The sequence below is a fragment of the Nerophis ophidion genome, linkage group LG21 (genome assembly GCF_033978795.1).
Source record: "Nerophis ophidion isolate RoL-2023_Sa linkage group LG21, RoL_Noph_v1.0, whole genome shotgun sequence".
NCBI classification, from domain to species: Eukaryota; Metazoa; Chordata; class Actinopteri; order Syngnathiformes; family Syngnathidae; genus Nerophis; species Nerophis ophidion.
Window position 1 is genome coordinate 23,631,971 of NC_084631.1, and position 22,562 is coordinate 23,654,532.

General features: G+C 37.2%; 2 protein-coding genes across 2 annotated transcripts in view; both read right to left on the minus strand.

The window, feature by feature from the left end:
- Positions 1-6,298: 6,298 nt before the first annotated feature.
- On the minus strand, positions 6,299-12,118 carry LOC133539917 (oocyte zinc finger protein XlCOF6.1-like). The gene is made up of 3 exons (XM_061882252.1): positions 11,967-12,118; positions 11,760-11,852; positions 6,299-8,212 (listed from the first exon to the last, which is right to left on the minus strand). Exons 1-3 carry the CDS (start codon positions 12,019-12,021, stop codon positions 7,053-7,055), a joined length of 1,308 nt encoding a protein of 435 aa, XP_061738236.1. The 5' UTR covers positions 12,022-12,118; the 3' UTR covers positions 6,299-7,052.
- Positions 12,119-15,764: 3,646 nt separating this feature from the next.
- LOC133540258 (uncharacterized) overlaps positions 15,765-22,562 on the minus strand; it is a 61,707-nt gene continuing 54,909 nt past the window's right edge. The window contains exon 11 of the mRNA XM_061882851.1: positions 15,765-18,422. Coding sequence (XP_061738835.1) covers positions 17,308-18,422 — 1,115 coding nt within the window. The 3' untranslated portion in view covers positions 15,765-17,307. The remainder of the gene's footprint in view (positions 18,423-22,562) is intronic.

Genomic DNA, 22,562 nt, shown 5'->3' on the forward strand with positions numbered 1-22,562 from the left:
CTTTTATTTAAATTGCAACTCAATGAAATCTTCAAAAAACTATTGAGACATACCCTTAGTAAGTAAGAGCTCTTTGGGATGTGTGCGGAGGTTCATTGTGCTGTGACAGCACTACTTTTTTTTGTCAATGTCCTGTTTCAAATGCAATGCACAACATGTTACCACAATTTAGTCAAGAAAAATATTTTTACTTGGGTGTAAGTCTTTTTGAGATGTCCGCCACCTTCCCAAGCTGTGTTTACTCTTTGTGTGTGCGGTTGTAAGTGTCTCCCTCTTCACTGTGTTTTATAGTAGTGCATACTTTTAAAGGCCTACTGAAATGAGATTTTCTTATTTAAACGGAGATAGCAGGTCCATTCTATGTGTCATACTTGATCATTTCGCGATATTGCCATATTTTTGCTGAAAGGATTTAGTAGAGAACATCGACGATAAAGTTTGCAACTTTTGGTCGCTAATAAAAAAGCCTTGCCTTTACCGGAAGTAGCAGATGATGTGCGCGTGCTGTCACGGGTTGTAGGGCTCCTCACATCCTCACATTGTTTATAATCATAGCCTCCAGCAGCAAGAGCTATTTGGACCGAGAAAATGACAATTTCCCCATTAATTTGAGCGAGGATGAAAGATTCGTGGATGAGGAAAGTTAAAGTGAAGCATAAAAAAAAGAAAAGGCGACGGCTCCAGGCGGCAGTGGGACCGTTTCAGATGTAATTAGACACATTTACTAAGATAATTCTGGAAGATCCCTTATCTGCTTATTGTTTTAATAGTGTTTCAGTGAGATTGTAAAGTCATACCTGAAAGTCGGATGGCTGCGGTGAACGCCAGTGTCTCTGTGAGAAGCCGAGGAGCCAAGATCACGGCTGTCTATTTGAGCTGCAGGAGGAGGTCCCATAATCCACTCAAGTCTCCGGTAAGAGCCGACTTAATATCACAATTTTCCCATCCAAAAACTTGCTGGTTGACGTAGAGAAAAATGTTCCCTCGACCGCTCTGTGTTAAAGCTTCACAACAAACATAGAAACACCGGCTGTGTTTCGGTGCTAAAGGCAGCTGCAATCCACCGCTTTCCACCAACAGCATTATTCTTTATTGTCTCCATTATTAATTGAGAAATTGCAAAAGAGTCAGCAACACAGATGTCCAAATTACTGTGTAATCATGCGATGAAAAGAGACGACTTTTAGCCGTGTGTGGTGCTGGGCTAATAAGTGCGCTACAACCCGAGACGTCACAAACATGCGTCATCATTCCGTGACGTTTTCAACAAGAAACTCTGCGGGTAATTTTAAATGATAATTTAGTAAACTAAACCGGCCGTATTGGCATGTGTTGCAATGTTAATATTTCATCATTGATATATAAACTATCAGATTGCGTGGTCGGTAGTAGTGGGTTTCAGTAGGCCTTTAAGCAAGAACAACATTACTGCAGGAGCTTGCGCTGTAGTCCCTTGTGCTTTGGTATTTGTGATCCAGTCTGTTCTGGTGTGAGCTGATAAAAAATCTTAACACGATGTCTCCTTTTAAAATTGCTGTGTCTTTTACCTTTCCTTTCATGTCTTCTACCAGAAAGTACCAGAAAGTACCAGAAACTTCTGGTACTTTTAGGTGTAGCATGGCACGGCGTTTGGGAACTGCCGCTCAAAACCTTCAGTCCATAAGCAGCCAGGCGTGGCTCTAGCCATTAGCTAATGGGATAGCTCTATATGACAACAAACTAAGATTTGGGTGACTCGACTTCTTTGGTGATGAGTCCGAGGAAAAGTCTGCTGCACTAAAAAAAAAAAAAAAAAATATTTCACTCAATATTTTCTCTATTAAGAAATAAATAAATATAATTATTATGTTTTAATTGAATACAGTGAGTAGATCTTACTCCAAACATTTTTATATGAAGTTTAATTAAATATTTGACTTAAAATCAAAAAAACAATCATAATGATTATATTTTACCCGATAAAAAATAATAAAAATGTACATGACCACAGAATCTTTTTTTACAGTGTTTTAGTTAGGAGATGCCTCGTTCAGTGGAAAAAATTATTTGGTTTTAGCCAAATTTCGCTCAGACCAATGACGTTAAGATTGTTGTCTCTAATGACCTCATTAACTAATAACATTTTGGAAGACAATGATCTGATTTTTAAAAAGCCCATATAATAGGTAGTGGGCTGTTTTGAGGCATTTTTGATAATTGTATACATATAACTGATATTAACAAAGTTACATTTATTTTGTGTAGTGCGCCTTAAATAATTTCACCCATCCATCCATCCATCCATCATCTTCCGCTTATCCGAGGTCGGGTCGCGGGGGCAACAGCCTAAGCAGGGAAACCCAGACTTCTCTCTCCCCAGCCACTTCGTCTAGCTCTTCCCGGGGGATCCCGAGGCGTTCCCAGGCCAGCCGGGAGACATAGTCTTCCCAACGTGTCCTGGGTCTTCCCCGTGGCCTCCTACCGGTTGGACGTGCCCTAAACACCTCCCTAGGGAGGCGTTCGGGTGGCATCCTGACCAGATGCCCGAACCACCTCATCTGGCTCCTCTCGATGTGAAGGAGCAGCGGCTTTACTTTGAGTCCCTCCCGGATGGCAGAGCTTCTCATCCTATCTCTACTGGAGAGCCCCGCCACACGGCGGAGGAAACTAATTTCGGCCGCTTGTACCCGTGATCTTATCCTTTCGGTCATGACCCAAAGCTCATGACCATAGGTGAGGATGGGAATGTAGATCGACCGGTAAATTGAGAGCTTTGCCTTCCGGCTCAGCTCCTTCTTCACCACAACGGATCGGTACAACGTCCGCATTACTGAAGACGCCCCACCGATCCGCCTGTCGATCTCACGATCCACTCTTCCCTCACTCGTGAACAAGACTCCTAGGTACTTGAACTCCTCCACTTGGGGCAGGGTCTCCTCTCCAACCCGGAGATGGCACTCCACCCTTTTCCGGGCGAGAACCATGGACTCGGACTTGGAGGTGCTGATTCTCATTCCGGTCGCTTCACACTCGGCTGCGAACCGATCCAGCGAGAGCTGAAGATCCCGGTCAGATGAAGCCATCAGGACCACATCATCTGCAAAAAGCAGAGACCTAATCCTGCGGTTACCAAACCGGAACCCCTCAACGCCTTGACTGCGCCTAGAAATTCTGTCCATAAAAGAATCGGTGACAAAGGACAGCCTTGGCGGAGTCCAACCCTCACTGGAAATGTGTTCCACTTACTGCCGGCAATGCGGACCAAGCTCTGGCACTGATCGTACAGGGAACGGACCGCCACAATAAGACAGTCCGATACCCCATACTCTCTGAGCACTCCCCACAGGACTTCCCGAGGGACACGGTCGAATGCCTTCTCCAAGTCCACAAAGCACATGTAGACTGGTTGGGCAAACTCCCATGCACCCTCAAGAACCCTGCCGAGAGTATAGAGCTGGTCCACAGTTCCACGACCAGGACGAAAACCACACTGTTCCTCCTGAATCCGAGGTTCGACTATCCGACGTAGCCTCCTCTCCAGTACACCTGAATAAACCTTACCGGGTAGGCTGAGGAGTGTGATCCCACGATAATTGGAACACACCCTCCGGTCCCCCTTCTTAAAGAGAGGAACCACCAACCCGGTCTGCCAATCCAGAGGTACCGCCCCCGATGTCCATGCGATGCTGCAAAAATAATTTCAAATTGATATATTGGGGAATTGATATAATGGGGATCTTGAGATTATTTGCTCGGTGCTGTGAGACATTTAACGCGTCATAATTTGCCATTTCAGTAGAATGCATGCTCACCCTGGCACAGTCACAACAGAAAAAAACATTATGTGAGTCATGTATTATTTTACGAGAAAATGCTATGGATGCAGGAATTTTTAAGCCTGGCGCTGGTTAGTTCTAGCTTAACTGACTCCTCACCCGAACTAAACGACACTTTAATTTCCTGTGTCTGAGCTTGCTCTCGGGTAGTTAGTCAAGTGTGACTCAACCAGTAATCTATGTTTCTAGTAAGCGTGATGACACCTTCTCTGTTAGGGTGGAGGCCATCCCTCTTCAGCAAGCCTGCTTTTCCCCGGAGAGAAGGCCAATTATCAATAAACATTAGTCCCTGTACTCTACAAAAATAAATAGAATAACAACATCACTTCTAATTTCATGTCGTATTTTGTCAAAACAGCACTTACGTGGCTGTACGACTATTTTAGCCTGGGCGTTGGCATTGTCGTAGATAACGCAGGTTTGTTGTCAATCTTCAGATTTCAAATTGTTAAGTTCACGCACATTGTCGGAATAATACAGTGAGTTTAAAATATTTCTAACCTTGTCAGATGTCAACTGTAATTTTAGGCAACGTTGCTTCTACAACTTGAAAAAGGCCATGCCAACGAGGTAGCAACTTGTTGAATTAAATTTGTGGACCTTGACCATTTGATCGCTCTCCTGGGTCAAGGTCCGAGGCACATGTTTAGAGAGACATCAACATTATCAAAATAATTTGTTTGTTTGTGTTGACATACCATTATTATCACATTTGATTTGTTAAATGCTTTGCTTGGGCATTATACAACTTCTTTCCACTTTTCTTCTGTCTTTGTCCTCAATGAGAGAAACTATTAGAGAGGTTCTTTTCACAGACCTAATACTTAATGTCTCATGTAATACCTGTATTGTTACCAAATCTCTCTGCACGATTGTTAGTAATGCTGTATGAATTAACAAACACAGAATAGCTTTGCTACTAAAACAAATAAGAATGTCAGTCAGCATGCCATTGCGCTGCATTGTTTACCATTTAATATAATTTAAAATATCAAATATAATCATGATCAGTTGACACATGTACAAATTATTTGCCACTTGCCAAGATTTAAAACTTTTTCTCTAGATATTTTTTTTGTTTTAAAAAGCTGTTTACATATTTTTAGTCATTGACTAATCTTGATTTAAGCATGAATAGTTTATTTTTGCATTGTAGTTTAAAAATGTTAAAAATGAGAAAATAACTATACTAACTAAAATAACTAACTAAAATATTTTGGTTTTCCCCCACATTGAAAACCTCTAAATATTCTGCAACACCTCAATGATGTTTAAGTATTGTAAGTTTAATAGTGCTTGTTCTCAAAATAAAATACTATTTTTATATTAACAGTCCTGCTAATTATTAGATATAAAAAGCTATGATGTCTTTACAAAGTAAAATGATCTATCCATGTCGCTAATTAATCTCACTAGTTTTTAGTAGGTTTTCCTAAAATCTCGTCAGTTTATCCTAAATTTCAATCGCCCTTTTTTTATGATGTAAATTGAAAAAATGGATCTTTAACTTGTCATAATTTAGTAAGGTGGCCACCATTTGATTTCTTCGTTCATGCCACTAACCCTTTAAACATGGTCAGGAAAAAAAACAATTTCTTCATAGGACTAGTTGACTGTTCAAGCCGGTCAAAGTCATCTGATTTAAAATGTCAGCTGCAGACGACTGAACATCTTTGGAATTAAATCGCTCCTCATTAGTACTGCTGCTCATATTTGCCCCTTTATTTCAATAATTATGTATTGTAATAATAATTTAGAAAACCCTCGTCCACAATGCTGCCCACAGTAATGATGGACCCTTTGATGGCTCTAGAGGCTACCAGAGCCTAAGTGAGCAAGAAAAAACCCTGCAGCAACACAAGAGCATTGATAACACCAGGAGCACGTCCACTGTCTCCATGGTGACATCATACACACATTGAGGTGGACCTGGATGACCCTGTCAAAGTGGTCTTCCTCCATGCTGGCATGCAAGGTATCTTTAGGACCAGTTGACTTTAAAACACATTTGCAATTTTACAGAGCATATATAAGTAGGGGTCCCCACTCCCTTTCTCCCCAACTAGTGAGATCAGAGTTGCCAACTCCTCAGTAAGGAAAGCAGCTATTTGTCATTGTCTCATTTACATAATCCATTGCAACGGACAGTGTAGGAGAGAGGAATAATGTCACAAGGGACTCAAAACAAATCTAAATATGATTAGTCACTCCTCTGTTGATTTTTTTCTTTAAATTTAAACCACTTTGCTCTGCCTTGTTAACATGTTAGTATATCACATTTGATCAAAAGACTGGAGGGTTGTGACATTGACGAGCAAACAGAATCTATTGACTGGCTCATTAACATGAACCGTGTTCAACTAATGTGGCTTTGAGACAACTGTCGAAAATGTGCTATATAAATATATTTCCTTCATAATTGTATCTAAAAATCATATAAATAACAATATTGACTGCCATATTAAATAGAACAAAATACATACTCAACAAATAACTACATTTATTCCACAGCATTATTTAGTTTAAGCACACATTGCTTGTTGTATAAAGGTCTGGGGACATACATATAAAATAATCGTAAAAGAGTAATAAAGGCAATAGATTGGACTATCAAGACTTAAATTATTTATAAAGTCACACATATTAAAAGTAAATAATCTTGTACAAAACACAACTGCTCAAATGATGTATAAAGTTAATAATAATATGATTCCAGAAGTGGTCCAGAAGATGTTTCAGATGTGAACCAGTAAATATGAACTAAGGGGGATGTATGTATACTCAAAAGCAAAGATATGAACACATGTAAAACAAATATGTATGTCATGTAAAGGAGTTTATCTATGGAATCATTTACAATCATGAATGAAAACATCTACTACTTCATTATTACAAAACTATATAAACACACAATTATGAGTAAGTATAACTGTGAATTATGAATATCCATATACACAAACAATGTTTATTGTATATAAAATATGTATTTTATTATTCAGTCTCACCTTTTCAGTCATATTGTTTTGTTTTTAAATAAAAGTACACAATGTAGTATATTAATGCATGTACTTGACTGCAAAGAAGCACCAATCTAAAATATCTAATTTATAAATGGTAGAAGCATAGAAGCAAGATTGTGTTACACACACACAATACTGTAACACACATGTTATATGTGATGATGTTAGAAAGTCAAAGTTAATCAAGTCTTGAAAATTGATTGAAAATCCTGCAGCTTCATTTTGTGCTGCTGTTCTCACCAGCACATTTATGTTTCTTAAACTGGTACTTATAAGAGAATCTTTCACCACACTCACTGCAACTCAACACTTTCTCACCCGTGTGTGTTCTCATGTGTACTTTCAAATGTTGACTTTGAACAAAATCTTTACCACAGATTGAACAGGAGAGTAGTTTTTCTCCAGTGTGTGTTCTCGTGTGTATTTGAAAATAACGCCTTCGTACAAAATCTTTACCACAGATTGAACAAGAAAAAGGTTTTTCCCCAGTGTGTATTTTCATGTGTTCTATCAGCACCGTTTTTTGGCCAAAACCTTTACCGCATTCTGAGCAGGAAAAAGGTTTTTCACCCGTGTGTATTCTCATGTGTCCTTTCAAGTTTTGACTTTGTACAAAACCTTTACCACAGATTGAACACGTAAACGTTTTTTCTCCAGTGTGTATTCTCATGTGTACTTTCAAATTGTGACATTGTACAAAATCTTTCCCACAGATTGAACAGGTAAAGGGATTTTCTCCAGTGTGTAATCTTGTATGTCTTTTCAAACACTGACTTTGTGTAAAACCTTTCCCACAGATTGAACAAGAAAAAGGTTTTTCTCCAGTGTGTGTTCTCATGTGTCTTCGCAAATGGTGCCTTTGTGTAAAATCTTTGCTGCAGATTTTACAGGAAAAAGGTTTTTCTCCAGTGTGTATTTTGGTGTGTTTTTTCATATTACGACGGTCGTTAAAGGTTTTGTCACAGTAAGAACATATAAAGCATGTGTTGTCAGAGTGACATGTCCTTTCAGCTTTAGAGTCTTCATCATCAATGTCAGGCGGGTGTGACGTTGATAGTGGAGCAAAGACCTTGTCTGCTTGTGATCCTCCGCAGTCGTCTCCATCAGCTTCTGTTGTCTTGTGTTGGGTTGAGCTGCTGCTTGAAGGCTCCACCTCACTTTCACTTTGGATCTCATCATCTTCACTTTTCACAATGACAACAGTAAATGGGAACTCCTCCAGCTCTCCCTTCTGACTGATGCGGTGTTCTTCATTTTCTTCTTTAATATGTGGGGGCTGTGACTCTTCATCTTTAAGGTGTAAGGGCTGTGGCTCTCCTTGCTCCATCGTGGACGTCCACTCCTGCTGCCCAGGGAGATTATGTTCTTCACAGACGTCTGGAGGACAAAATAAAATAAAACACTTGCTTTAGAAAAATCTAGGTTTGCTCAGTCACATGACACAATGTCCTGCACAGGCGTATGTTCTGATAATGTCTCTCAGGATTTCAGCAGTCACCATGTTTACTTTCAAGATGTTCATAATTCAGGTTGGGTTTCATGGCAAATCTCCCGAATCGATTTGATTTAGATTCATAAGGTTGTAAACTGATAAATACCGATGTTTTGTTTAAATTCGATTCGAGTAGATGTACACTTAAATATAAACTGTTTTAAATATACACGTTTCTAATTTTCCCATAAACAATTTTGACCACTTTAAATTTCCTCAAAAGTCCTAAAAGTGTAACTTTTAAATAATAGAGGTTTGTATTGTAACTCGGACTGCATTATTTTTGAAAAAATAAAATAAATAATAGTACAAATAAAACTAATTGCGATTTTTTTTCTCCAAAATTGTAATTTAATTTTCCAATTCTATATTTTACACATAAAATGCATAAATCTGAAAAAATAAAATTTAAATACAGACACGTTGATTTTAGACTGTCAATCAATATTTTCTAATCTTAAGGTGCCACACATTGAAACAAGATGCAATAGTTTTCTTCAAAAATATTTGTTCTTATGGAGACAGACTTTGAGCTTTTGTCTACATAGTGCTCGTAAACTGAAGAAATAAAAGATATAAAAAACAATTGTGTTTATAATGTAATGTAATCATAATATATAATAATGCAAGTAACCATTTAAAAGGATATAAACTTTTATTTCTTATTACTGGTAAATTGTTTGCCATTGTACTGTAATTGGAAGGTAGATACATTGGCTTATTAAATAAATAAAGAAACCAAAAATAAAATGGACTCAATTCTGTAGGCAAAAATTTAACCTAAAGAGATATTGAACATCTTAGAGTGTTTTTTTTTTCCATTTGGAAAAATCAGGTCGGATGTTGTCTTTTTGTTTGTTGCCATCACATGATCACGGCATTTTCGCTCTTTCGTCAATGTTGATGGGCTTGTATTGACCATCCAATTTAAAGATGACATTATCCACAATGAGACATTTGGCTTTGTAATCTCATATGTTTCCTCCTAATTTGTGTTACTTTACAGCAGAGTCGCAAAGCTCTCTGTACTGTGAGCGTGTACATTTTATATATATACGTGCAGTGTGTATATAAAACATATTATACATTGTTACTCTAGAAAGAGGTTCCACAGCCTCCGTAATAGAACCTCCAGGTTATGTAACAGCTTCTTCACTCGGGCCGTAAGACTTTTGAACACATTAAAATAATCCCCTAAATTCCCTCAATCAATCAATTCCTTTATTGTCATTGTCATAAATAACACTTAAGTCATACATGTCAACGAGATTTCATTTGAGCTTTGTCCAGCGGCATAGAAACTGCATTGATGTGCAGGTTGACCATAGTTTACAGTTTAGCTTAGCATTTGTCTATGAGAACGCGTATAGAGGGACGTGGGGGGTGGGAACAGTCAGATGTTTGATGGGTGTTGCGTTGATGCTGCAGCAATGCAATGTCCAGAGCACAATTATTGAGGTGGTGAAGAGTGAGGTAATAAGATGGTCAGGGGCAGTAAAGGGGCATGCTGTTCATTTAGCAGTCTCACAGCCTGGGGATACAGACTGTGAGACATTCTGGTGGTCCTGGCACGAATCGATCTATACCTCCTTCCAGAGGGTAGCAGGTTGAAGAGGCCATGTGCGGGATAGTAACTGTCCTTCAGGATGTTGCGTACTCGCTTTAATGGATTAACTCACTGGAATATAAAGACAATATAACATACATCCATAAACGTGGATGCATATGCAAAAATGCAATATAGTTATCTGTACAGTAATCTATTTATGTATATCTGCACCTTATGGCTCTTTTATCCTGCACTACCATGAGCTAATGCAACAAAATGTTGTTTTTATCTGTACTGCAAAGTTCAAATTTGAATGGCAATAAAAGGGAGTCTAAGTTATGAAGGTGTCTGTTACTACATTATATATAATATACTTGCAGTGTGTGTACAAAACATATTATATATTCAAATGACGGAGTCTGTTACTACATTATATATAATATACTTGCAGTGTGTGTACAAAACATATTATATATTCTAATGAAAGAGTCTGTTAGTACATTATATATAATATACTTGCAGTGTGTAAACAAAACAAATTATATCTCGTTATGAAGGTGTCTGTGATATATACTTGCAGTGTGTATATAAAACTTATTACATGTTGGTATGAACTTGTCTGTTACTACATTATATATATATATAGCAGTGTGTATGTAAAATGTTGATGGGCTCATATTGCCCATCCAATTTAAAGATGACATTATCCACAATGAGACATTTGGCTTTGTAATCTCATATGTTTCCTCAATATGCAGCATAAATATCATGCCTCTCACGGGGATAGTAGAAGGTTCTGGACACAAACCCACAAGTTAGTCAACTTTGACATCCAACTTAGACCCGGATATGGCAAGAAACACATGAAAAGACACTTGTTTTTCCCCCTTCTTGAGTGAGGATATGCTGAATTCCTCATCAAATTGGGAAACACAAGTCTTGGCATCCTAGTGAGAGCAGACATTGTACAGTAAGTGATTGTTTTATTATGTCGATAGTTTGTATATCTTGTGTAGGTACATGATGGTTAGTGTTTCACACAGCTTCTAAAACGTGCAGATCATCCTCCTTATATTCATTATCAATTATAGAAGTTGCTGGATCATTGATTCTCCCAAAGTAGTCTTTGTTGTCTCTCATCAAGTCTGGCGTGATTAGAACTAGCAGTAGTTGTTATTAAGGAAATAGCGAACATTGTAATATTAATGTGAAGCGGTAATGCTGAAAATGATCAAAATATACGGTAAATATGACATGTTGGTATGAATATGCTTGTAACTACATTAATGTATACGGACATCACTTTGTTGTTCAGTTTTATTTGTCACGTAAACGAAGCAGAAACGGCAATGTGGAATAATATAATAACTCTTTACTGCCCAAATAACACAACCCTTTGACAAATATCATTGATAATATTATAACATTAAATATCAGGGTACGCTCACAATTTATAACATAACACAAAGCTGAGAGACAGCTCGTAGCTCATGTTACTTGTAAATTAAGGTACTCGTAAGTTGAGGTACGAGTAGATATGAATTAAAAAATGGACTTGACTGTTCTAAAATGTATACTCATTTGGGCCAATTATGCAAATTGTACGATGACATCATCTTGACACCGCCTCGGCTTGCTCTAACCGCCGTGAATAGATTGCAGTTCTGTGGGAAACACCCAAGTTAATTTCTTTTAACCATTGTATATTATTATTACACTGCAATGTTTGTATGTGCAAATAATTGTTACATTACATTTCCATTGCCAACTAAGCATGACGTTATTCACAATGCGCCCACTCAATATAGACATTCCGAGTATCTTTTCATGTTATTAATCCAATATAAAGTTAGTAAACATGTGAGAGTAAGAAGTAAACAAACCTGTTCTGTGTAAACACAACTTGTTTCTTGAAATGTTGTCGGTCCTTCTCCTATTTTGCTGGACAAAGTTCCTCCTCGTACTGTGCTTTATTTCTTTCAAGTTTCACAAAATACAAAATATTTCTTCAACAGCCGCAATTCTTTGTTAGCAGCTAGCAAGCTAGGCTAACTAGCAAGCTCAGCTAGTATTAAAGCGTCGAAGCTTACCGAGACAGGTCGAGTTTATCCTGACACAAATAATTAAATAGATGTTGTTTGTCATATGGTAGACAACTGAACAGAAACGTAGAAATCTCAGAATAACGCAAACTAGGACCAGAATGCTCTGCTGTGGGTTTGTTATTAGACGACGCGGTAAATCAGCGCATGCGCAAGGTGTCTCTTCTTGTCGACTTGTTTTTTTTACATATCTTTATTTGCATTCAAAAAATTACAATTCGTATTAAATATTTGAAATCATTGAACAAAAATGTGAGCAATATAAAAGTATATATACCATAATTGCTGTGTTGCATATGACGTCACATCCGTTTTTTTTCTTTTGATTGATTGATTGAAACTGTTATCAGTAGGTTGCACAGTACAGTACATATTCCGTACAATTGACCACTAAATGATAACACCCGAATAAGTTTTTCAACTTGTTTGAGTCGGTGTCCACGTTAATCGTCTTAATTGAAACGATGGTCAAGCAGCTTGAGGATAGCAATGAAACAAGTAAGATTGAATGCAAAGTTTGAGCAGAAAAATGTCAAATTGCTGTTCTATTCTAGGGTGTTCCAGTCGTTCAAATATAGATAGGAAAGAGCTTCCATAGAGTCCTAAAAAGGTAATAAAAGAAGTGTCCCGTAAAGGTAATAAAGTCAGGAAATATAAGGAAATGTCTCTTGAAATAATAACTTTCATCTACTTGGAATACAATTGGACCGTGCTCGTGTCTGCAGTGATGACTTTGTAAAATGTTTGTTTGAACATTTGATTTGTTTGAAAAACTTTTCGTGATGCAATCCAGTGTATTCTCTTCTATATTAGTAGTGTTTGAAAGCAGAACCAAACATAAAGAAAGGATAAGAGATCACATTAGTTTGTGTTCTTCTGTGGTTGCTACGCCTAAATATAGCTTGTGCAAATAAAGTTAAGTCCTAGTAAAAAAAAATGTGTGATTGTTGGTCCAATCTACCGTTTTTTTATTGTCCATTTTCTTTACAAAAAACTAAAACTTAGTTTATTGTGCTTTAATTGGACACGGATGACCGCATTATTGCGTCTTTGGTGATATTTGTTAGCATCAAGAAAATATATAGTAGTGTCAAATATATAGTAGTATCTTGATATCGCTAGCAAACACTGCTGAACAGGGGTATTTATAGCTAAATAATGAGACAACATATGGACATCACAGCATAAAAAACAACTGCAGACATGAATTGTAGATGAGACTAATATTTATATCAGGAAATCAACTGCAAACCAAGTTGGCAGATAGCAGATCACAGCAGCACAGCACTCGTTATGTCAATCAAATACGTTCCTGAGCGATGCACGAATAACTCCAACTTTGTCTCTCATGTATTAATGCTTAATTTGTGGACCCCTCAGGTGTAAATACATGATGTGTCAAAGGAAGTGAGGTAGCAGTAACGCGGTCTTGGTGATGATAAACGGTTTGTATTAGAAAAAAATTTTTTTTTCTTAAGATTGTAAAAGAAAACACTACATCCCATATTAAATATTGTCTTATGATCGCTTTCATATTTGCCTTTAAAGGCCTACTGAAATGAGATGTTCTTATTTAAACGGGGATAGCAGGTCCATTCTATGTGTCATACTTGATCATTTCGCGATATTGCCATATTTTTGCTGAAAGGATTTAGTAGAGAACATCCACGATAAAGTTCGCAACTTTTGGTCGCTAACAGAAAAGCCCTGCCTTTACCGGAAGTTGCAGACATGTTGATGGCTCTTCACATTTTTATTAATGGGAGCCTCAAACAAAAAGAGCTATTCGGACCGAGAAAACGACAATTTCCCCATTAATTTGAGCGAGGATAAAAGATTCGTGTTTGAGGATATTGATAGCGATGGACTAGAAAAAAAAGGAAAAAAAATCAAGTTAAAAAAAAAACACGATTGCATTGGGACAGATTCAGATGTTTTTAGACACATTTACTAGGATAATTCTGGGAAATCCCTTATCTTTCTATTGTGTTGCTAGTGTTTTAGTGAGTTTAATAGTACCTGATAGTCATAGGTGTTTGTCCACGGGTGTCTTGACGCAGTGTCTCAGGGAAGTCGACGACAGTTTTATGGACGGCGCAAGGTCAGCTGATCTCCGGTAAGAAACGACTCACCGAAACCTGCTGGTCTGAATCCATGTTTGCTGTGATCCATAATAAAGTTTCACCTCCGGGAATTTTAAACATGAATCACTGTGTGTTTGTGTGGCTAAAGGCTAAAGCTTCCCAACTCCATCTTTCTACTTTGACTTCTCCAATATTAATTGAAAAAATTACAAAAGATTCAGCAACACAGATGTCCAAAATACTGTGTAATTATGCGGTTAAAGCAGACGACTTTTAGCCGTGTGTGTGTGCAGCGCTCATATTTCCTAACAGCCCGTGACGTCACACGTGCACGTCATCATTACGCGACGTTTTCAAGAAAAAACTCCCGGGAAATTTAAAATTGCAATTTAGTAAACTAAAAAGGCCGTATTGGCATGTGTTGCAATGTTAATATTTCATCTTTGATATATAAACTATCAGACTGCGTGGTGGGTAGTAGTGGGTTTCAGTAGGCCTTTAATCCTTTTAAAATATGACAGTATTTAATAATAATAAATAAACAGTAGCCTAATGGGACTTAGACCATGGCCTGAAACCCAGAAGTGCCTTTAGCTTATGTGTTTGCAACCCAATTATATAATCAATTGTTGTAATAATATACCTTACATTATCAATGATTGTATTGACACCAAATCATTGTGCATGAATACACTTCTGAGTATGTTAGCTGCGCTGTAAACATCAGGTGTCCGGTAGCAAGTTCCCACTTTTAAGTTAAAGTTAAAGTACCAATGATTGTCACACACACAGTAGGTGTGGGGAAATGTGTCCTCTGCATTTGACCCATTCCCTTGTCCACCGCCTGGGAGGTGAGGGGAGCAATGGGCAGCAGCAGTGGCCGCGCCCGGGAATAATTTTGGTGATGTAACCCCCAATTCCAACCCCTTGATGCTGAGTGTCAAGCAGGGAGGTAATGGGTCCCATTGTTATAGGATGTTATGCTTTGAACTCAAGATTTACCGATCTCAGGGCGGACACTTTTGTTAGATTAGATTAGATTAGATAGTACTTTATTTATTCCGTCAGGAGAGTTCCTTCAGGAAAATTAAAATTTTCAGCACAATCCCATTCAAGTTTAGACAAACATTACAGGGAGACAGAACAGGATCGCTGACGGGTCTGCCGGCTTTCAGCGCCCCTTACAAAAAAGATGAGATAAAGGTAAACAAAGGGGGGGGGGGGGGGGGGCAGAGAAAAAATAGAAGATTAAATAACATTTAAAAAATCGTTTGCAACGTTTTTAGTATTTAAGGCTAGGCGTGTAATTTTGCCATATTTTATGGAGTTTATTCAATCATTTGGCAATCCTGAAAGGGACAAGCGGTAGAACAATGGATGGATGGATGGCAATAGAGACGACGTAAAGACTCAAGGACAAAATATTGGTTGACTTAGCTGTCAGTCTGTGATTTGAAGCATTCATTTTCTGCCCTCAGAAAATTTTTATTCGTGTGTTCTGAAATTATAAAGTTTCTTCCGTTTTTAATTTGGTTTGCGTAAGTAATCATTATTTTGTCTTTTGTTCATTAGTTTTTTGTCATTGTAATTTGTTTTATGAAATGTTAAAGTGTTTGGCACCGTCTCCAATGTACCTGGCATTAAGCACGCCCTGCAGTGGTTGGCTTTGGAATCTACCTGACACAAATGAACCCAACATTGATTGATTGATTGAAACTTTTATTAGTAGATCGCACAGTACAGTACATATTCCGTACAAATGATCACTAAATGGTAACACCCAAATGAGTTTTTCGGGTTCCACGTTAATCAATTCATGGTACAAATATATACTATCAGCGTGATACAGTCATCACACATGTTAATCATCAGAGTAAATACATTGAATTATTTACGTTATTTACAATGTACATGACTAACGCACGAGACACCCCTGCTGTACAAAGAAGGTACTAACATGAACAAAATAAACTAAAACAAAATACAAGTTCTATTTCATTGTTACAGGAGTTGGCCACCTTTGTATTCTCCTGGAGTCAGAAATCTTCATAGTACTAAGAATACAAATGTTAGTAAGATTGTTAAATGATATCCAGTAAACCCAAGAAAAACAGAGTACTAATTATATACAAAACAATAGTAATAAGGCATCTAATCAAACACAATAAACAGAGTATTTTCATTACTGTAGTATATTTTCACTGCAGTAAAGTCTGTAACTTCATTATCCAAAATAGGTAAACAAACACAAAAAATAAAATAGACTCTTAATGTCTGTTAGCAAAATGTGTACTTCAATAAATATTGAACATCTTAAAGTGCGGTATGTTCCCCAATTGGAAAAATTGGTTTGGGCGGTTGTTTTTTTTGTGACTTGCTAGTTGGGCCTTGCTGATGGGCTCATATTGCTCATTCAGTTTGAAGATCAAATATTCCCAAACAGGAACATTTGGCTTTATGATCATCTTGTTTGCGCCTAACGTTTCTTTCTTAGCAGTGCTCCTTGTATTTTGTGTAAGCTAGTTGCCTGCCTGCTTACTGAAACAAAGATTGTGGATGATTGACAAGAGGCTTCTCTCTGTCTGTCCATTTAGGTCCATTGTCAAAAATAAACATCTTCAGGTGCTGAGAGTGATTCCCAGAGTGGGACCTCTTGTATCCTTTTAGAAAGCCAGAGATGAAAAAAGGTAACTTATAATTTATGAATTAATTTATGGCAAAGTTATAGAGTTAATTCTAATTTATTATCTTCAAATAATCGACTTATTGACTATCAATAACAATTGTAATAATTTTTTTTAATGGCTCTTGACATCATTAATAATTTTAAAAGTCATTTCAGGCCTAAAATTTTTCTAAATTCATTTAATGACATTTAAGGCTTTGTAATGACCCACAGAAACCCTTTTAAAGGTCATGGTGTGACGTATTCCTGTGGAAGTATTTAAACACTTTTATGTGAATGTGATATTTTGCCAATGTTTTATTTAAGTGTCACATTGAAACATTTATCTTTAACAGATTGTTGTGGATCATATTTAAATATAATAAATCATGTTTTTATTTAATTTCTAACCGAATAACTCAACAATATTTTAATACTTATGATATATAAAGTTGGATGGCTGGGTCCAGATTGTGCCAAGGCTGACTCATAGTCCAAACCCAAACTTATTTTCAGACTCTCGAGTAGCCCCGCAATAGATTATTAGTGAAAGAAGACTTTGGAAAAGAAAACGTTATTCTCATTTGTGCGTTTTTAAGTGTAATTGCATAGTACGTTTGCGTGGGAATCTTTCACCGCACACTGAACAACTAAAAGGTTTTTCTCCTGTGTGTGTTCTCATGTGTAACAGCATATTAGGTCTGCGAGAGAATGTTTTATTACAAACTGAACAAATGAAAGGTTTTTCCCCCGTGTGAATTCTCATGTGCATTTGCATATTACATTTGTTAGAGAATCTGAGCCCGCATTCTGAACAACTGAAAGGTTTTTCTCCCGTGTGTGTTCTCATATGTATTTGCATGTTACATTTGTAAGAGAATCTGATGCCGCATTCTGAACAACTGAAAGGTTTTTCTCCTGTGTGTAATCTCATGTGACGAGACAAATGAGCTTTTCTATCAAAGACTTTTGCACAAACAGAACAACTGTCCGGGGGTTCTCCTGTGTGTGTTCTCATGTGTATTTGCATGTTACATTTGAAAGCGAATCTTTCACCGCACACTGAACAGCTGAAAGGTTTTTCTCCTGTGTGTGTTCTCATGTGACGAGACAAATGAGAGTTTCTAACAAAGCCTTTTGCACAAACAGAACACCTATAAGGTCTTTCTCCTGTGTGTATTGTCATATGTCGTTTCAACTGCCATTTTCTAACAAAGCTCTTTGTGCAAACTGAACAACTAAAGGGTTTTTCTCCTGCGTGGGTTCTCAAGTGTGATTCTATATTTACATCAACGTCTGACGTTATGTCGTCACTATTTGATAGTGGAGCTAAGAACTTGTCTGCTTGTGATCCTCCACAGTGGTCTCCATCAGCTTCTGTTGTCATGTGTTGAGTTGAGCTGCTGCTTGGAGGCTCCACCTCTATGTTCTCAAAGCTTGGACTGTGATGAAGCTGTGAGGACTCAGGTGATTTGTCTTCATGGTCTTCAGTCTTCACATAGACAACAGTCAGTGGAAACTTGGTGAGATCAGCCTCCTCCTGTCCTTGAAGACGCTCTCCCTCCTGACTGATCCACACTTCCTCTTCTTCCTCTTTAATAAAGGGGGACTGTGGATCCTCCTTCTTTAAAGTGAAGCTACCACCTTGCTGCTGTAGAAGACATTTTTCTTGACAACCAATCAGCTGCTGGACATCTGCAGGCAAGTAAATAAATAAATAAGAACAAGTGTCAGCTAACAATGGAGCCAAAGGGAATCGCTCTATTCCGCCTACATAGCGCTCTAAAAAACATCCAAAAACCTCCATCACGGTTTTATATACACACTTTAAGTATATATGTCATGTAGTAACATTCATAATAACATGTAATATTCACGCATTAAGGTCTTTTTAAGCATACAAGGGTGTATTAATTTCACAGACGCATTACATTGTTCACTTTCCCTCCAACACCAACAACACTACTTTTCATGGCAGACTTTATGAAAGACACCAAAGACTACTTGGGGACAAATGATGATCCAGAAACTTCTCTTTTTGATCCTGAATATAAGGAGGATGATCTACAAGGTTTAGAAGCTAAACAGATGCAGCTTTGGAGAAACACTAGGTATCGTGTAGTAGTATTGCTAAGTGCAATTCAAGATACCGTATTTCCTTGAATTGCCGCTGGGCATATAGTATGCGCATATAGTATGCGCCTGCCTTTAATTACTGCCGGGTCAAAATCGCTTCGCAAAATAATTAGCGCATGCTTAGTGTTACCGCCGGGTCAAACTCGTGACGTCACCAGTGACACTTCCCCTGTCATCATTTTCAAAATGGAGGAGGCTGATTTTAATACCAGTAATTTGAAATTGCATAAAGGGAAGAAGATTAAGAGCTATTCAGTAGGATTTAAGGTCCAAACTATTGAATACCGGTATGCTAAAAAGAACAGTAAGTAGCTATGTTTTATTAATATACCACAGCTGCGTGTGTCAAATATGAGTCATTAAATGACTCCTGCCTCCTGGTGGTAGAGGGCGCTAGTGATCCTTCTTGCGACTACTCGGCTGCAGAAGAAGTGACAATGAGTGACGGTATATGTGCTGGGACGGATATGACGCTGGGGGTGCACGACGGACCTTTTAGGATGTAACACACCTATGGTGGCTATGTAAACAACCGGGCTGAAATAAAGCATGTTCCAGTCCTAAATACCCAGTGTATTATTTATACAATAACACTTCATGGTGGCAGCGGTGGGATAAAGAGATCACCCACGGAGCAGAACGGGAGGAGGAGTTGTTGTAGGATAATTCTGTCGTCGCCTGCACTTGAGGAGCCGAGCTAACTGATAGCAGCGGTATGATAACAGTTTTCTAAACTGGACTTTCAATCGAAGCAGGAGGTAACAAAGGAAGATCTCCATCGAGACAGAGAGACTTTTAAAACTGAAGAAAGATAAGGAAGACTTCTATAAACAAATTACCGATGCTTTAGATCAGAAGGAGCTGGGATGGAATTTATCTATAAGAAAAGGTAAGATTATAATAACGTTTTTTTTATTAAATGTGCTTTTCATGGTGGTATCCTTACATCACACTCAAATTTTTACTGCATGCCTTTGGTAAGTGCCAGAGTGAGAAGAGGTTTTAAAATCATCAGCGCATGCTTACCTTTACCGCATGCCTTTGGTAAGCGCAGGAGGGAGAAGAGGTTTTAAATTAATTAGCGCCCCGGCGGCAATTCAAGGAAATACAGTCTACAAAAATAATAAAACAATCACTTACTGTACAATGTCTGTTCTCACTGGGATAAAGACTGATGGTATGTTTATATCTTCCCCTTTACATTAACAATTCATCATAATCCTCACAATGGGTTAAAAAAGTTTTTTTTGTGTCTTTCTGACCATCTTCAGGTTTAAGTTGGAGGTCAAAGTTGACCAACTTGTGGGTTTATGTCCACAACCTTCTACTATCCAGGTGATATGCATGATTTATAACCTAGAATTAACCTTTACCAACTCTGAGGTGATGCAGCAGCTCATTATGTCAATATAGTAGAATAAGTTAGCTCTCTGTGATCACAACGGCACTAAAATAGTTTGTTTGTGTTAGCGCTTATAATAAGATTATCTCTTATACTTGTTAATATTTAGGTCATGTTGGCTCGGCTTTTTAAACAAACATAAGCCTTAACGACGCCTCTGGATGGAATTCTCCACAAGCTGCGGTATCACTTACTTGCTGTCGTTTTGCTTGAAGATGTCCAGGTTGTAGTGGGTGAGTGTTTGAATGAGCAACTAATGAAATATGTGTTGCGAATGTATGCCATGTAAAAGTAAACAAACAAACCCAAATCAATAAACAAAACCAAAACAGCGTCACTTAAGCCCTTTGTACTTTCTTTTGATTTCAGACTAAGGTTCAACACTGAGCGGTATCGAGCGGTGGAAAACAATTTCTGCTGGCATCTCTTGTGTGCGCAGCTCGCGCACCTGTGTCAGGTTGATTATCAATGTGACAGCCTGCATTGATTGCGTCACCGCTCAAAACCAACACAAATGCGTCATTTCTCATTTATTTTTAGTTAGATGGCTCCAACAGGTCATGACATGTAAATGAAGTACTGTTGGTGGTTTTTGGATGTTTTTTTAGAGGGCACAATAGAGCAGTGGTTCTCAACCTTTTTTCAGTGATGTACCACTTGTGAACATTTTTTTTAGTTCAAGTACCCCCTGATCAGAGCAAAGCATTTTTGGTTGAAAGAAAGAGATAATGAAGTAAAATACAGCACTATGTCATCAGTTTCTGATTCATTTAATTGTATAACAGTGCAAAATATTGTGGTATTTTTTGAACTATTTGGAAAAAAATACATAAAAATAACCAAAAACTTGTTGAAAAATAAACAAGTGATTCAATTATAAATAAAGATTTCTACACATAGAAGTAATCATCAACTTACAGTGCCCTCTTTGGGGATTGCAATGGAGATCCAACTGGATTCATGAACTTAAATTTAAACATTTTTTCACAAAAAAATAAATCTTTAACATCAATATTTAAGAAACATGTCCACAAAAAATCTAGCTGTCAACAGTGAATATTGCATTGTTGTATTTTTTTTCACAGTTTATGAACTTACATTCATATTTTGTTGAAGAATTATTCAATAAATATATTTATAAAGGATTTTTTAATTGTTGCTATTTTTTAAATATTACAAAAAAATCTCACGTACCCCTTGGTATCCCTTCAAGTACCCCCAGGGGTATGCGTACCCCCATTTGAGAACCACTGCAAAAGAGGACTTGTTTTAGCTTCATTGTTAGCCACCTCGTACTTGCCGTATTTCAAAATTAGAATGCATAAGAAATGGAAAAACCTATGTGTTCTTGTCTTACATGAAGATTGTTTTTAAATGGGAAAATCGAACAACTACGTATGCAGTAATGCATATGCTAGAGGAGGTTAGTACTGCTATGGATAATGATGAATTTACAATAGCCATCTATATTGATTTAAAAAAGGCCTTCGATACCATTGACCACAGACAGTTAATAAATAAGTTGGATAAGTACGGCATCCGAGGGCCAGCTCTGTCCTGGATCAAGAGCTATCTAGAAAATAGAAAACAATGTGTTCAGGTGGATAATACAATATCTGGATTTAAAAATATAGTTTGTGGAATTCCTCAGGGTTCTATAACTGGTCCTAAGTTATTTACAATTTTCATTAATGATTTTTGTGATGCATCAAGTTTCTTAACATTTTTTATGTTTGCTGATGATACAACCATCTTTTGTTCTGGAAAAAAATTTAATGAACTTTTGGTAAAAATAGAACAAGAAATGACAGTGCTTAAAAACTGGTTTGATATGAATAAATTATCACTTAATATTGCTAAAACAAAATGTATGATATTTGGTACCAAAACTGAGGTATCTAATGAAGTAAATATTAAAATAAATTGAGATAAAATTGAGCGTGTCTTTGATATTAAGTTTTTGGGAGTTATAATTGACTATAAATTATCATGGAGAGAACATGTAAATTATATATTTTTTTAAATATCAAAAACACTTGGTGTTTTGTATAAAACTAAAGAATTACTTAATTATAATTCGTTGTTAACAATTTATTATACTTTAATACTTCCATACATGACATACTGTGTAGAAGTCTGGGGAACCACTTTTAAAACCGTAATTAATGATATTGTTTTGCTGCAAAAAAAAGCTGTAAGGCTAATAAACAAAGCAGGATATTATGACCATACCCATTCATTATTTGTTAAATCAAAACTTATGAAATTTCAAGATATTGTTTATTATAAAATAACAC